This window comes from Anser cygnoides, chromosome 5 (genome assembly GCF_040182565.1).
Source record: "Anser cygnoides isolate HZ-2024a breed goose chromosome 5, Taihu_goose_T2T_genome, whole genome shotgun sequence".
Taxonomy (NCBI): Eukaryota; Metazoa; Chordata; class Aves; order Anseriformes; family Anatidae; genus Anser; species Anser cygnoides.
Window position 1 is genome coordinate 28392259 of NC_089877.1, and position 14706 is coordinate 28406964.

Below are 14706 nucleotides of genomic sequence, written 5' to 3' on the forward strand. Positions count from 1 at the left end.
TGTTACTCTAATGTGCGTACTAGTTTTTCTGCTAACCCCAGTTATCTGCCAAAACCCCAGTATCCTCTAATCCTAAGTGAGTAAAGAAAACTGAGCTGTGCTATTAGGGGTTGGCTTCAATAAGCTAGGTACTCAGTTGATGATTTTTTTCGTAACTGTCATTGAAGGCATCTAAAATTGCTCATAAAGCAAAGTTTGACAATCTTAACTCAGTCTTGCTGAAGTATTGCTAAAGCGTGAAGGATGTGTGTGAAGAATCCTGTGTGCGGATGCCGGTGCTGGGTGGTTAGCTCCCAGGCAGGACACAGATGAACATAGCCTTTTGGCATCTCTCTTCCACCCTTCCTTCAGTCCTGAAAGAAGCATTAGAAAGCCTGCCCAGCAGCACTTCGCTGCACTGTTAGGTGGAACCACTATTTCTTACGGAGAGGCACAAAGTATCTGCACGTCGCTGCAACACCTTTAATTTCCTTCGTGCCCGTAAATAAAGCCAGAGTGGGCTTCCCAGTGTGATGGTGATTCCAGCTCCTGTACATCACACATTTTAAGTTGTGTTGTTTAAGGACATCCAAAAAGTGGAGTCTCCAGTGCCTGATTGCAAGGGCAGATGTCACTGTAAAAGATGTTTACGTAGCAGGAGCCATTTTGGCTGCATCCGCCCGAAGACTGCAGGAAGCATTCCCCTGTCATTAGAAGGCTGCCCGCAGGAATGAATACAAGCATGTATATTTTGAAAGAAGTATTTTTAGAAACTTATGTTGAGGGCTGCTGCTTGGACTTTCTGCCCTTTCAGATTTTGCTGTTGCTCAGTTTATACATTTTTAATAATCACATTGCCTGCTAGCAGTGACATTTTGTGAAGGTCATTTTTCTTGTGAAGTTAGAGAATGGACTAGAATTTCATTGAAGGACTCCCGGAGCTGCAGGATCATTGTTTGTGCAACTCTTTTGCATCTTCTACTACCTTTGAAGCCTGTTTAGAATTTTAACTAATGATATCTTCAAAGTGTCACTGTGCTCAAGGGCAACAAATAAATCTCAAAATGCACTTTATATTTAAAACGAATAGCTTTGAAGCATGGCATTAGCTGAAAATAAAAGGCATTGATATATACTTACTCTGTGTGCACATACAGAGACTTCTATGTTTCATCAACTTTTTCATTGTCAGCAAAGTGTCCATACACCACTGCAGTGCATTTTTCTTCAGAATTTTTAATGTGCAATTGATACCTCAGCAGGTGCCTTTTGGCATTCTCTCTCAATGCAGAGGTTTAACTTTTGTTTATATCATTTCTAGTCTGCTTATTCTCTTTTCCCTTTTGTAGAAATACTGACACATGTATATGCCTTTTCTGGCTCTGAGTAGAGGGTGGCAGATACTAAAACCAACATGATATGCTGGAAATAAGAGACTGTGGTGTTAGCTGCTGAATTAAAATTGTTTGGTTTTGTATAAAAAGTTTGCTTAGTGATAAAAGACGTGATGGTTTACTTGGTAGTTATGTCTGATGTCTTCTGATGCTGACATATTCCTCTAAAACATATTAAGTGTTAGTGGCAATGTTTGAGAATATGGCTGGTGAAATACCTGTAGTGGTTTGTTTTGTTTTGTTTTCTGTTTTGTTTACTGCTTTCTGTGAAGTGTTCTCTCTGTATAGCTAGTCTTGGACTCCTGGATACTTCAAGTAGGGATATCATTGCGTTAACTCTGTCATTTTCCTTCTCTATGACATGGTTTTTCTATTTGTAAACTTGGAGTTTATGAAAGTACAAAGATCCGATTTGTAATTTAATCTTTCCCACCAAATTATTTGTCTGTTTTTCCTTCTATTATATTCCTTTACTGTATCAAACTCCCAGGAAAATTTAGCTTATTCAGCGTGTCTTTACATTTAAGATTTGATTTTCTATTTCTATTTTGATAGCTGTGCTATCAAAGGATAGTAGTTTGGCTGGATGTTTTACAACAGATTTCACAGTTTTATGAGCATTGCTAACATTTCAGTTGTGCCAAATAATGTAGAATCGTGATTCAGAACATGAATCAAGGTGATGCACTGAAATGCAACCACTGTGAGAGAATTGGAGAGCGGTTAGGATTGTAACCTTCCTTTAAGGTGTTAGGTCCTAACTAAAGTTGGAGATTGGGAGACTAGAACTGATTGGGCATTTATGAAAATCTCTGTTACGAAGGAAGGACAGAAGTTTGTGAATATCCTTGGAAAATCATTTCCCAACTGATACCCTGTCTGGGTAAAGGACTGAAAAGACAAGCATTTTCAGACTATGCTTCCAGGCTTCTAGATGCCCACTGCATAGGGACTGCTTGGCTAGAAGCCACCAGCCTGTTTGGAATCGCTGTTTTGCCGACACGATCAAAAGGGAAGGCCTCAGCCTCTGGCTGTTATCATTACCATTTTACTGTTTTCCTGCCTGCCTGCTACATGGGCTTCCCTTGGCAATTTTTTTTTCTATCTTCTGCACAGACCAATTCACCCTTCTTGTGCCTGCGAAAATCTCAACTGGAAAATGTGAATGAGATTGAGGAGGAAGAGCAGACCATTACATGCAGTCTTCTTTTTGCTTATTCCCAAACATTCCTTCCTTTCTGTTAGAGGGAGTTATTATTTATGTGGTGGTGGTTAGTTTTTCCTACACATATAGGATCCTGACTTCTAAAATTTTCTGTAGGAGTCTTTACAATAAATACAGCTAACAGTGCTTCTTCCTACCTCCTTGACTTTCCTTATTTTACAAAACCAAGAGAAAATTCTTCAACATATTCCAGTGCTGAGAGTTTAGCAAGGACATATTTTGGTTCTGAAACAAACAAACAAAAAAGATTTTCTTTCTTGAATTTCAGCTTGTTTCATGCTTTTCTAGTCCTTGTTGCTTTTCACTCACTTGCTATTTAATCTTTGATTACAGGCCACTAAAGAAGTAATAGAGCGAGAAGCCCCAGGGATGGCCCTGGCAATGCTGATGGGATCACTTAATGTAACTCCTTTGGGCATGCTCTCTAGGTAAGAATATTTCCTTCAGAATACGAAGTGAGCTATTTCCTTAGAAATATGCAAGGTAGGGGAATGACTGTACAGAAATAACTGAAGATTGCTAGTGTTATCAAGACTATAACTCTTAACTTCAGAGAAGTGGCCAAATTCCAAGAACAGTAATTGCATTCTCTCATTTTATTTCCTTTGTAGTCTCCATTAGGCACTGTATCTTCCTGTATTTTCTTTGCCAGGCTATTTGTAATACTGATGCATGCTGTTGAACAGCTGTCTTTTCACTCTAGAGCTGTGACATTGTTCACCAACTGCTAAAATGCTTGTTTAGCAAAAAAAAAGGGAAAAAAAAGAAAAAAAAAGAAAAAACTTGATAAATACATATGTATTGTTGTGTTATTGCTTTTATTGCAGTACTAGCAAAAGCTCTCTGAATAAGTGAAAAGGTATTTTATCACATGCTTTCAGATCTAGTACATTAACTCCTAGATTTTGATATTTCCTGTTAAATAGTTAGCAACTGATACTCTCCCTGCTGGTGTTTCTTGCTTATCATTGACACCTCTTGTTATCCTGTATTTCCTTCTGGAGTTAATTTTTATTTTATTCCTTCAAGATCTTTAGAATTGTGTATCATTTATCTATGATAGATTTAGTAATATCAATGCATTTCATAAGTGAGTTTATGATCATGTGTCATTTCAAGGTAACTAAGAAGCAATGGCTATTACGGTTTTTGTTTTCTCATTGCATAATGAGGGTATAACAATAATTATGTAAGTTATAAACAAAGCAGAAACTTCAAATTTGTTTGAAATTTTGTATTCAGATACTTGGATTTTTAAAAGACATTTAGATTTGAGTTTTAGTAGTTCAACAAAGTATTTCAAAACTTTCTGTATCACTTTGTGTATCTGAAAGGGCAGCATTACCAAGGTAACATCTTCAGATTCTGTCCAAACTAGCAAGTACTTTCATTTTTTTATCTGATGAAATTTTTAACATTGTAAGTCGTATATTTTGAAGTATTTTAGCTGTTCTGTTTCTGATCAAGAGAAAGATATCCATTTAGGTGACACTGAATAACCAACATTGGTTTAGGATGTGTTGTGATCAGGATGGCTGAAAGGATGTTTTAATGATAGTGGAAGCAGAATGCTGGATAGCAACCTAACTCTTCTATAGACGGAGCAAGAGAATATTCCTTAACCTACAGCCACTTTCAGTAGTCATTGACAACCATTACGGGACATAACGTCTCTGTGTATCTATACTGAAAATGTTTTACAAATAGACTTCGTGCAGTCATACTAGGCCTTAAAAATTTCCCAGTGAAAACCTTTACTTCAGGCCTATATGTAATCAGCATGCAAAGGGCTAGTATTTGTATAACATTCAGAGCATAAAGTTAAGTACACAAAAATTTTAAAAAATTATATCATTATGGTTTCTTGCACAATCTTCATTCTGCAGGAATGCACGTGTCCTGTGATTAAGTTTTTTATAGAATTCCTCTGCAGTTGTTCAAGATGGAAGGGGGTAAATTCACTTTTTTGTTTTTGAGGTTGTCCTCTGTGTAATCCCGTATCATTTGGGGTACTCTTTATTCAGGATCTTCTCTGAATGCAGACACTTCCTGTGGGATTTTTCTTACATCATTTTGTACTCTAAGACATAAATTAGCTGTAAATTGCTATATTTTCTTAGGAAATTCTGCAAATTGAGGTAGTTTTGATATCCCCCTTTTACAATATGAACTAAGCTACATATTAAGAGTGGTCAAAAACATACACTAATTTTAGGCACACACTTTGAGAAATGTAAATCTTAATTTTTCAGAGTGTTTAGCTTTAAATGTCTCTTGTCTCAAGCTTAGCTCTCATTGACTTAATTTTGAAATTAAGTTCTTATGGATGCTCCTGCACGTAAGTTACTCCAAAAAAAAAAGAAAAGAAAAAAAAAGGCAGAACTTTATTATGCAACATTAAGCTGACACTTCTGTAAATCACCTGCAGTTTGGGAAATGTTAGATCAATCATGTTGAATTTTTTCACTTGAACTTTCAGAAATTTGTATAAGGTATAGGCTGTTTTTCCTGACTGTAGACCAACATTAGAAACTGGTAGAAAGTGCTGGGTTATTTTGCAGACTTGATTCACAGATACTGACAAAGGGAGAGTCTCTGAGACTTATAACTGGATACATCAGGGAGTATCTTGGAGGGTCATAGACCTTTCAGTGTTTCCTCTTTCTCTGTGACCTTCCAACTGTTCTTGTCCTAGAGTTAACCTCCTCACAGGATTTCTTACCCAAGTCAACTACCTGTGCTGTTGCAGTCTTTAAAAAGCCTCAGTACCCCTTGCCCATCAAAACTTCTTCCCAGGGAGATGTTTTTTTGTTGTTGTTGTTTTTTTTGTGCTTTTTTTTTTTTTCCCAAAGAAATCATGTTCCTCTATTCTATCTCTGCATTAGACCTGTATTTTCTTCCCACATTCATTTTTTCTGTCTTTCTCCCTCATCTTGTTTTTCCTACAGGTCCTTTGCTTCTATTCATACTTTTTTTTTTCTCAGACTTCTCAGAATTTTCTTATAATTTCTGTCCAATGCACCACTAGGCTGAGGATAACAGGGGATCCACAGCATCTCTCTCGATTGCTCCCCATTTTGAGGAAGATCATTAATTTATCTCTCACATTACCCAAAACGCACACACCCTTGGTGTGTTTCTATGTTGTTGAGCGCACACTATTTTTTGCAAGCCATGCAGTTCTTAAGTATTTTTACTTACTCTTGCATGCTGTCATGAGAAATCATTGGCAGCCCCATTTCTGTCTTAAGCCACTAGACATCACTGTAATTCCTCAGTGGATATTTCCTGTTTCCCTTATTTTGAGTCTGTCATAAAGTGTAGTTTAACTACTGCAACAAATGTAAATGAGCACATTTTTTTAACTTGAGTTCCTCATCTTTGTTTTGTGGTAGAGTTACATTCAGTGACCTGGAATTCTTTCTTAACTTAGGGTGTATAATGTGTAAGAAGCATGTACAGGGGAACAGAGGCTTGGAGTCAGGCAATATTCAAGCTGACAGTTGAAAATAAGACTTCTCTTCAGGTTGGTTTGACTATGATACCAGAGGTTCATTTTGTGGCAGAAAAATCATCTCTGTGCTATTTAATTGTAAGCATTATGACAGCTGTCGCTAGAATCCTTGCTATCCTGCTAGAAAATGCCATGCTGCCAATAAATGATAATAATCAGTAGGAATTATTTGTATAAGAAGAAATCCAGGGAAATTGGCTACTCTGAAATTTTGGTAATACTCTATCTTTTTTTTTTTCTATTCTGTCTTCAATTATGTCTCATGTTTTTAGATAAAGAGACTGTTACACAGTTTCTCTCAACATAGCTTCTGTATCTTTGTTGTTTGGTTTTGTCCTTTCATTTTTTCTTAGCTTTATATCCTAGTCATGTTTTTTTCACCACGAGTTTGGTAAACGGTGGAGAAAAGCAAGATGTGCTCTGCTCTTCCTCCAGACAAAATCTGGGTTGTTTATGTTTTGTTTTGTTTTGTTTTTTGAAAAAAAAATGTAGCTAAAAGGAAGAACAGGCAAACTCTAAATGATAGAAAGGATAAGAGAAATCCCATTCAGCCCTTGATTGTTTAAATTCAGCCCTGCATCAAGACCAAAGAAAATCCCTGAAGACACAAAGTAAAATAAAATCTTCATCTTTGATAGTTATTTTCTTTTTTTTTTTTCTGGAGTTAGGACAGAGTCTTGGCAAGAATTAGATTTGAATTGCATAAGTGCAATTTTCAGTTGAGAATTACTTCCTTCCGTTTTTCTTTATGTGGTATCTTAAAAAGAAAAAAAAAGAAAAAAAAGGGCATTCAAATTAATGCAACCAGCATACTAGCATGACTTAGTATTTTTTACCTATCAAGTGAAATAGTGTTTGATACCATCAATTATGTTACAAAAGAACCCCAAGTTTGAGTAAATAGTGACTGTATCGAAGAATGTATTTGATGCAAGTAAACAATAGAATTAAGGGAGATACACAGAACTAAAAAAAAAAAGATGGAAATCTCTCTGGTGTTTACACTATCATTTAAATGTTGGAATTTGTCAGTCTTGTCTGATGCTCTTTCAGCTTCTCCTGAGCTGTTTCATGAGAACACAATCAGCAAATATTTTTAGATGTTAAAAATTGATTTGATAAATTCTGGTAAATAATAAAATTTATCTTAAATATTTTCTTCTTCTTTCTACAGTGGAGAAATTTCCATGCAAAAAAATTCACTCTGGGTTTCTTTCTTTTCAGACCTGTGTGTGGAATCAGAGGGAAAACTCTCATAATTAATCTGCCAGGTAGCAAGAAAGGGTCACAGGTAAGAAGTGTTCTTACTGATCTGCTACTGAGGACTGATGATAAGTACCTCTCATTGTTCTGAATGGTAGAAAGTACCTACTACAAGTTTTACAGAAGTTAACTGAAATGCATATTCACTAACAGATCATCTCTCTTGGTCAGGGACAACACAGTACTGGTCTAATTGAAAGTACTGTGCGACCAGGACAGAATTACTTTTAGCACAAGAGAGTACTTCACTGTAGCAGGCAGTTGTAATGAATAGTTTAATGTTCTCTTACACTTCCTCCTTCTTTTCTAGTCAGCCTATTCCTGATCCCTGTGTTTTCTACAGCTTCCAATAAAGCATTCTTTTTTTGCACAGAAGTAAGAAAAAGGCCTAGTGTATGGTAGAACTTGCTGGAGTAAAAAGAATATTCCCAATTTTGGTCAGCAAGAGGGGAAAAAAGGAACATCATTTTTAAGTGTATGAGGATTTTTTAATGTTTTGGATATGTGTGTCAGGCTTTACACCCTTCACAGTTGGTTTTCTTCCTATGTTCAGTTTAGACAGAGAAGTTAGGCTTTATTTTTTTGTTCATTTACTACTGGATTACATATGTGTTATAGTCTGAGATTCCTCCTTCGCTTTACAGATTTATAACTATTTATTGATGCTATTCTTATATGTTGCTAGGCATTACTATATCAGAAAAAGTTAGAAAAACGTGCAGGTGACAAATCAAAGCAGACAATATCAACTTCATCATATTTCATTTGAAATGGGAAAGATTTTATATTTTCCAGTGTCACCCCTGTTTTCCTGTATTCTTAGTGTATGGAATTTTATGAAGTACATACCTTAAAAGACTTCAAGGTAAAGCTAATCATTTAATAAAATTCCCTATGAACACTGATTTCTCAGTTGTACAGCTTCTTTGCTTTTGCCCTCTGATTGTCTAATCCCAGCTTAAATGGAACCATGATGTCAAAACATTTCACACCACCCGTGTACCGATCTGAGAGGATCAAGGTACTACAGTAAGTTTGCTTTTTAGTATGAAGGAGTAAAGAATGGCAAGAGTAGTAAAAAAGGGGTGGATATTTATTTTGCTTTTGAAAGGAATAAAGAATTTATATCAGTAAGTTCAAGTACAGAATGCAAATTCTAGCCACTGCCATCTCAGCTATTCAATAAAACTCATTCATACCTCTTGAATTTCCTGCTGCCCATTTATTCATTGCCAAACAGTTGTCTAACTGGAAATATTTATGCTTCATATTGAGCAAGGACTTGTGTAAGTGCAAAAATCTGCCATTTGTTCTTTTGACAGTTCAGGAGATCTTTATCAAGGTGCTGGCAGTCATTGTGCTAGTCATCCTGAAGGAGAGTACCAAGAGTTAAGGGTGAATGTCCAGATATTGTATTAGGTACTTTGTGATATAGGAAATCAGGGAATGTAGGGGGATGATAAACATACTGTCAAGGTACAGCCATGGTGCACAGCTGGAGATTAGAGGTGGGGGGTAATGTATAGACCGTATCTGACACAGTGGAGCATTTGAAGTGCTTTCAGTGTACCTTGCATCTGTTCCTGCATAACCCATTGCAAAAAATGCAATTAAACAACAGTTCCTTCCACATCCATAACCATTCTCCAACTTCTCAAAAGCCTTTCAAGGCTATTATCGAAAAGTCAGTGTTCACTTGAATTGCATCAGTCTCGGTAGCAGCAATCTTTCTTCTCTAAGAGAGAATTCAGTTAAAATAAAACCTGATTCTATGCCTGAATTTCACCCAGCCCCACAACAATGAAGTCTGGCCTAATACTTTAGGATACGTGTCAGCATGTATGTTTATGATGCTTATTGCCAAACCATCTTCTCAAGTTTAGAAGCTCAGCTTCAGACTTGCTTCTTCTGAAAGAAATAATTCTCACCCTTGTGGTGATGATCACCTTAGTGGTCAAATAATCTTTGATTTACCTTTTCAACTCCTTCCAGATAGGTCCCCTCACATTAGGGCAACATTATTTTAGAAAAGCTATTCCAGGGATACGCCTGAATATCTGCCATGAGTGGTTATTGTATTTCATCATAAATGAGAGAGAAAATTGCCTTTCTCTGAACCATAATGCTTCTAGGAGCACTAGTGAGACAGTTCTTCACAATTAAACATCAGGAAGGCTCTTATTGTGTTAGTAAGGTTCAATCTTTCCAGTGGTCTTTCTGTCTGCATAGCTGGCTGATGGATCCAGAAAGAAAGCCTTCTCCACATACACCCTGCTAAGCTGGAGAGTGGGCTATACAACCCGATACAGATCTGCTAAGGTAGATTCCCCTATCAATCATAAGAATCATTCTCCTGGGCTCAGTATACGTCAGTGACCTTGCTGAAAAATGTCTTCACCTCTGGCATCTAACAAATGCATACCAGGTAGTTTATCAATGTCTTGTGAACCATTCACTGCCCAATCACAGAGAGGACACGGTACTGATGTGCTGTTTGGCAGCACAGCCCTGAAGTTGCTGTTGCTCGAAAGACTTTTGTTTAGAGAAATATAAAGGATGTTTATAGGGACTCTCACCCAGAAGTTGAAGAGGGAATATTTTGAATACTGTTATCTCAAGCAATCATTACAGGTTTTCAGATACATTGTCTACAAGCTTCCGTTTAGGGACTCAGTAATCCTTCTTTGATTCTGTGGTTTCTTAGAGTCTTTTTAGGAAATCTAATGATATTCTATAATTGAAAAAAAAAAAAAAAAACCTTAAACTGCCTTCAAAACATGTACCAAGCATGGAGGGTTGTGGGGTAGGAGTATACCTACTTGAAAGTCTTCCAGTTGTTAGTCGGAAGACGTATCTATGAATATAGCAATGGATCCCACATCTTAGAGAACTGGTGCACTGGTAAGAAGTCTACACTTTTTTTCAGAAGTCTGTACATCTTTTATTGAATTGTGAAAGAGGTGAAATAGCCTGCAGTCTCTGATTCTTGTAGTGTTCAGTAGACTCCTAACATGCTAGGTAGAGAACAAGATGTCATTTTGTGTCCTGAGGCACTCAGACTGTAAAGATAGGTAAACTGTAAAAGGAGAAGGAGGAAAAGGAATGAAGTACGTTAGTATTTTAGCAATAGTTCAATATATAAGTAATTAATAAAAGAGGTAATTCTGCTGAAGAAAAAAAAATGCTGTTTGATTTCATTATGTAAGCAAGATTTTTATAAACTGATGATTTATTTGTTCCTGTCATGATGATAATCTCTTCTGTCACAATTTATTTTAATATAAAACATCTTAAAAATAGGAGGTTTCAGCAAGGATTTTTAAGATGCGTAGTATAGAAAATGGTTCTATAACAGGCTGGATCTCAAGAACCGAATAGGATAGGTTGTTACCAGGTATTTGTCTCATTTCTCTTTTCTTACTTGCAAATTCCCTTTCCATCGTACTAATATAATTATGTAATAAGCTTATATAAAGCTGTGAAGCTGCATCACTATACATATTTCATTAATAAAATACTAAATATTAATAAAAAAAAACAGCAGTGTAAATGTCCATCTCAAAAATGGACACAATGCAGTATTAGTTTCCATTAAAATGGAAAGAGTTGAAGACCAGAGCAATCTGAGCTGAATGTGTAAAACTCATTCCCTCTTGCTGTATAAATTTCTCTCTTTTTATGAGTGACAAGTGCAGATTTCACTTAATAAAAGGACAGATGTGTCTCCTTAGGTCAAAACCAATATTGTAATTGAAGTAGAAGGAAGAAGGCCACTGCAGTAACCTCAGTTGAAGCTTAGGTTTGATCAGAACATCTGCATAAAAACTTAGGAGTCTAAGCCGTACAAAGGAAAGAAATCATCAGGGACTGTCCAACTCAAACTACTTGTTACTGGAAATGACAAAGGTGGAGCAAAATCAGGAGTCAAATTTTAAATTGTTGATGCAGGTTTTAATCTTGTAAATAAGTCAAGTCATTTCTGACTAACAAACTCTCCTCTGTCTCATAAAAAAGAAAACACTCAAGAAGTCTGCACTGGTCATACTAACGTTACCATTCCTACCTATACTTCTAGTAGCTAATTAAACGAAACATTTTGGTAGGCTCTTGATTTTGCATAAGGCTAGCATAGCACAACAGCGAGGAAAAAGCCTTGTCATCCAAAGCTGCCAAATTTGTCGGTGTTCTAAATTCATCATTTGTAGCTGTAGCCCTAAGTCTTTGCAGTCACCAGGGACACTAGGCATTTCTGCTTGACTTCAGAGCAGCTCTGTGCTCTGTTGCCTGCTAGAATCAGGAGCATTCTTTGCAATGCTGCTCTGGAAGATGCAGGTGATGCCAGTCTTGTGTTCTCCGGGGAACTTGTGCAGCATGTCCCACTGAACCCACATTTGTAGAATATTTCCATTTTTGTGTTTTTCTAGTCTGTTTCATTTCATTCTAGCCTTAAAAAAGCTATTTAATGCTGTGAGAAGGGGCAAAGTAGGAAATTACCAGATGCTCATTGAAATCATTGGGTCTATGGCAATTTACATAATTGTACTAACAATTGCTTAAAACAATGAGTGTTAGAAATAGCATGAGCTTTTAGAATACTTCTTGGGAACCAGTTCATCAACAGTTAAGCCAACAAGGCTTTATTTCAGTGGTAGGAGTAGGGAACATACTTGCTAATGAGTAAATAACTCATGTACATTTTCATTATTTTTAGTCAGTTCACAGATTGTTGTGCTCGTTTACCAGTTGCTTGAGGTCTGCTTTTTCATTGAAGTAATGATGGTTGTATACCTCAATGTCTTAAACCATTTTAAAAATAATACTCTGGAGGCTCAATAGCTCTGAGCTTTGCAGTTACATTAGAAGTTACATTTATTTATTACATTTACAAATAAATTTTTAATATATATTCATTATATACAGCATATTATGCTCATCCAGCTTACTCTAGTTCTTCAGAGTGAAAAGTTGAATGTTTATAGAATTCAGAAGTCTGTGAAGTAGTCTGACTTTTCATTATTCTTAAAGGTGTGATTAAAAGATGGGTTCTTATGTAGAAGCTTTGAGGAAATAGAGTGTTTGTGAGTCATGTTTTTGACTTACAAAGTGGCTTATATAAATTCTAATAATCTCTGATGGATGGTTTGTTTGCATAATCATTTTTATTTATTGAAAATACTTGTTAGAATATCTGCTTACAAGATGTTTAGTATTATTTATTTTCTGGACACTCTAAAATCTTGGATTACAATTTGACAAGTCTTCCTTCCTTATAGTTGAAACAAAACCAAAAATGAAATGCAACAAAAAGAATAATGTCAGCTTCCTCTGTCAACTTGTGTGTTCCCTAACTGCACTGCCATGGCATTAATTGCTGTGACCTTGCTATCATTTTCCAGTAATTTAATATATATATGCAGTCTGCAGAAATTACATGAAGAAAACTCTTTACCTGAGGTGCCTGGGAGGAGGATGAGAGGCAATAGTCATAAATTGAAGAAGGGGAGATTCCGAATGGATAAAAAGATAAAGGAAAAAAAACCACCTGAGGATAATTAAGCATTAGAACAGGTTGTCCAGAAAGGTTGTCGAGTCTCTGTTCTTCGATTTTTTCAAGAGTTGACTGAATGCATCCTGGAGCAACCCATCTGATTTCAGTATTTTCATGGCGTCTTAAGGTTCCTTGCAACATGAATGATTCTTGATTCAATGGAATACTAGCATACTTGAGCATCAGAGGTAGCTAGAAATGTGTACTCCCATTATGGAACAAGAAGAACAGTTACACTGTGCCTGTGTTTTTGCACTCTCCACGCATATAAAATAAAACAAACTTTGTAATTGTTTTTAAGATGATAGAGGAAGGAGAGTTTTAGATCATGTGTGATCTTTTTTTTTTTGAGTTATATAAAATTATAATGACATCAGTATAGTTTTTCATTGTCACAGTCTACAGGTTAAGTCCATAAATAAAAAAAAATATATAGCATTATATAAAAGTATAATTGTGGAAACGATTATGAAATGTTCTCTAATTGTGAAAGATCATAATAGAAATGATTTGAGGCTAATAACCCTGCAGGGATGAAGTTAATGTTTTTTTAATTCTGCATTTTTGTAGCATTCTGCAAACTGCTATGAACTCATTTCTGTATTATGTATTCATGAACATTTTAACTCATTTTCCTAAGTTTTAATCCAATATTAGCTTAATTACAGTAGCTCTAGCTGTTGTACAACTTACTATATTTGCACAAAAAATGATGAAATGTATTTCATAGTTCCCAGTTCTGGCTCTATTTTTGTTTGGTTGGTTAGTTTTTGGTTTTGTTTTTTTTGTTTGGTTGGTTGGTTTGGTTTGGTTTTGGTTTTGGTTTGTTTTTCTGGTTTTGTTTTTTGTTGTTGGCTTTTTTTTTCCCCTCTGAACAATTGCAATTACCCATCTAGGGTTTTATTTATGATCAGGTGAAAAGATGCATCTAAATCCCAAATATCCCTTGGGAGCAAATCTGGAAAGTCCCTATTTACTTCTGCAGTAACTTTTCATAGTCATTTCTCTTCTCGTTGTGCATAGGAATGCTTTCAATTTATACTGCCAGCCCTACCTCACGCCATTGATCTTTTGCGGGATGCCATTGTAAAAGTAAAGGAGGTACACGATGAACTAGAAGATCTACCTTCACCACCACCTCCTCTTTCTCCTCCTCCAACCACCAGCCCTCACAAGCAGACAGAAGACAAAGGAGTACAGTGTGAGGAAGAGGAGGAAGAGAAGAAGGATAGTGGAGTTGCATCAACAGAGGACAGTTCCTCTTCACATATAACTGCAGCAGCCATTGCAGCTAAGGTGAGTCTGGCTTGTTTCCAGAGGAGATCCTTTAGTTTCTATCTCAGGTACTTTACACCAATATTCATTTGCATCCTAAGACTATACACTGGTGTTATTATGCTCAAACAGATGTATTTTAGATACATTTCATAGAAATATACTCCCCTAAAAATATATGAATCCTGTTTCAGAAGGTGATCACAAGTTTCAGTGGAAGTTGCATTTTTCATTAGCTTGATGATAACATGCATTTTAATGATACCATTCTGATGTGACAGATTTTTATTTTTTTATTTTTTTTAATTCAAACTATTCACACACGAATGTACAAAGTTCAGTAAGTGGCAAGGAATTAAGGAATTACAGCAAGATTTTCTAAACTATATTTTCCATTTTGAAATGAGAGTGTTGTTTTTTAAAAGCATTGATAAAAAGTACAACTAAGTAGCAGGTTAAGTAATAAGCTATCCAGTCCACTGCATTCTAATGTGCATGTCTATGTAAC

The 14706-nt window shown here is 36.1% G+C and overlaps 1 protein-coding gene across 39 annotated transcripts in view; it reads left to right on the forward strand.

Annotated features, from left to right (window-relative positions):
- Positions 1-14706, forward strand: part of GPHN (gephyrin) — a 366964-nt gene that overhangs the window by 247154 nt on the left and 105104 nt on the right. For all 39 annotated transcript variants that reach the window (XR_010832041.1, XR_010832042.1, XM_066998532.1 and 36 more), the window contains 3 exons: positions 2932-3026; positions 7337-7403; positions 13947-14219. Coding sequence is in view for 37 of the 39 variants with exons in the window: in XM_066998532.1 (XP_066854633.1) it covers positions 2932-3026; positions 7337-7403; positions 13947-14219 (435 nt within the window). In the remaining 2 variants the exon portion in view is untranslated. The remainder of the gene's footprint in view (positions 1-2931; positions 3027-7336; positions 7404-13946; positions 14220-14706) is intronic.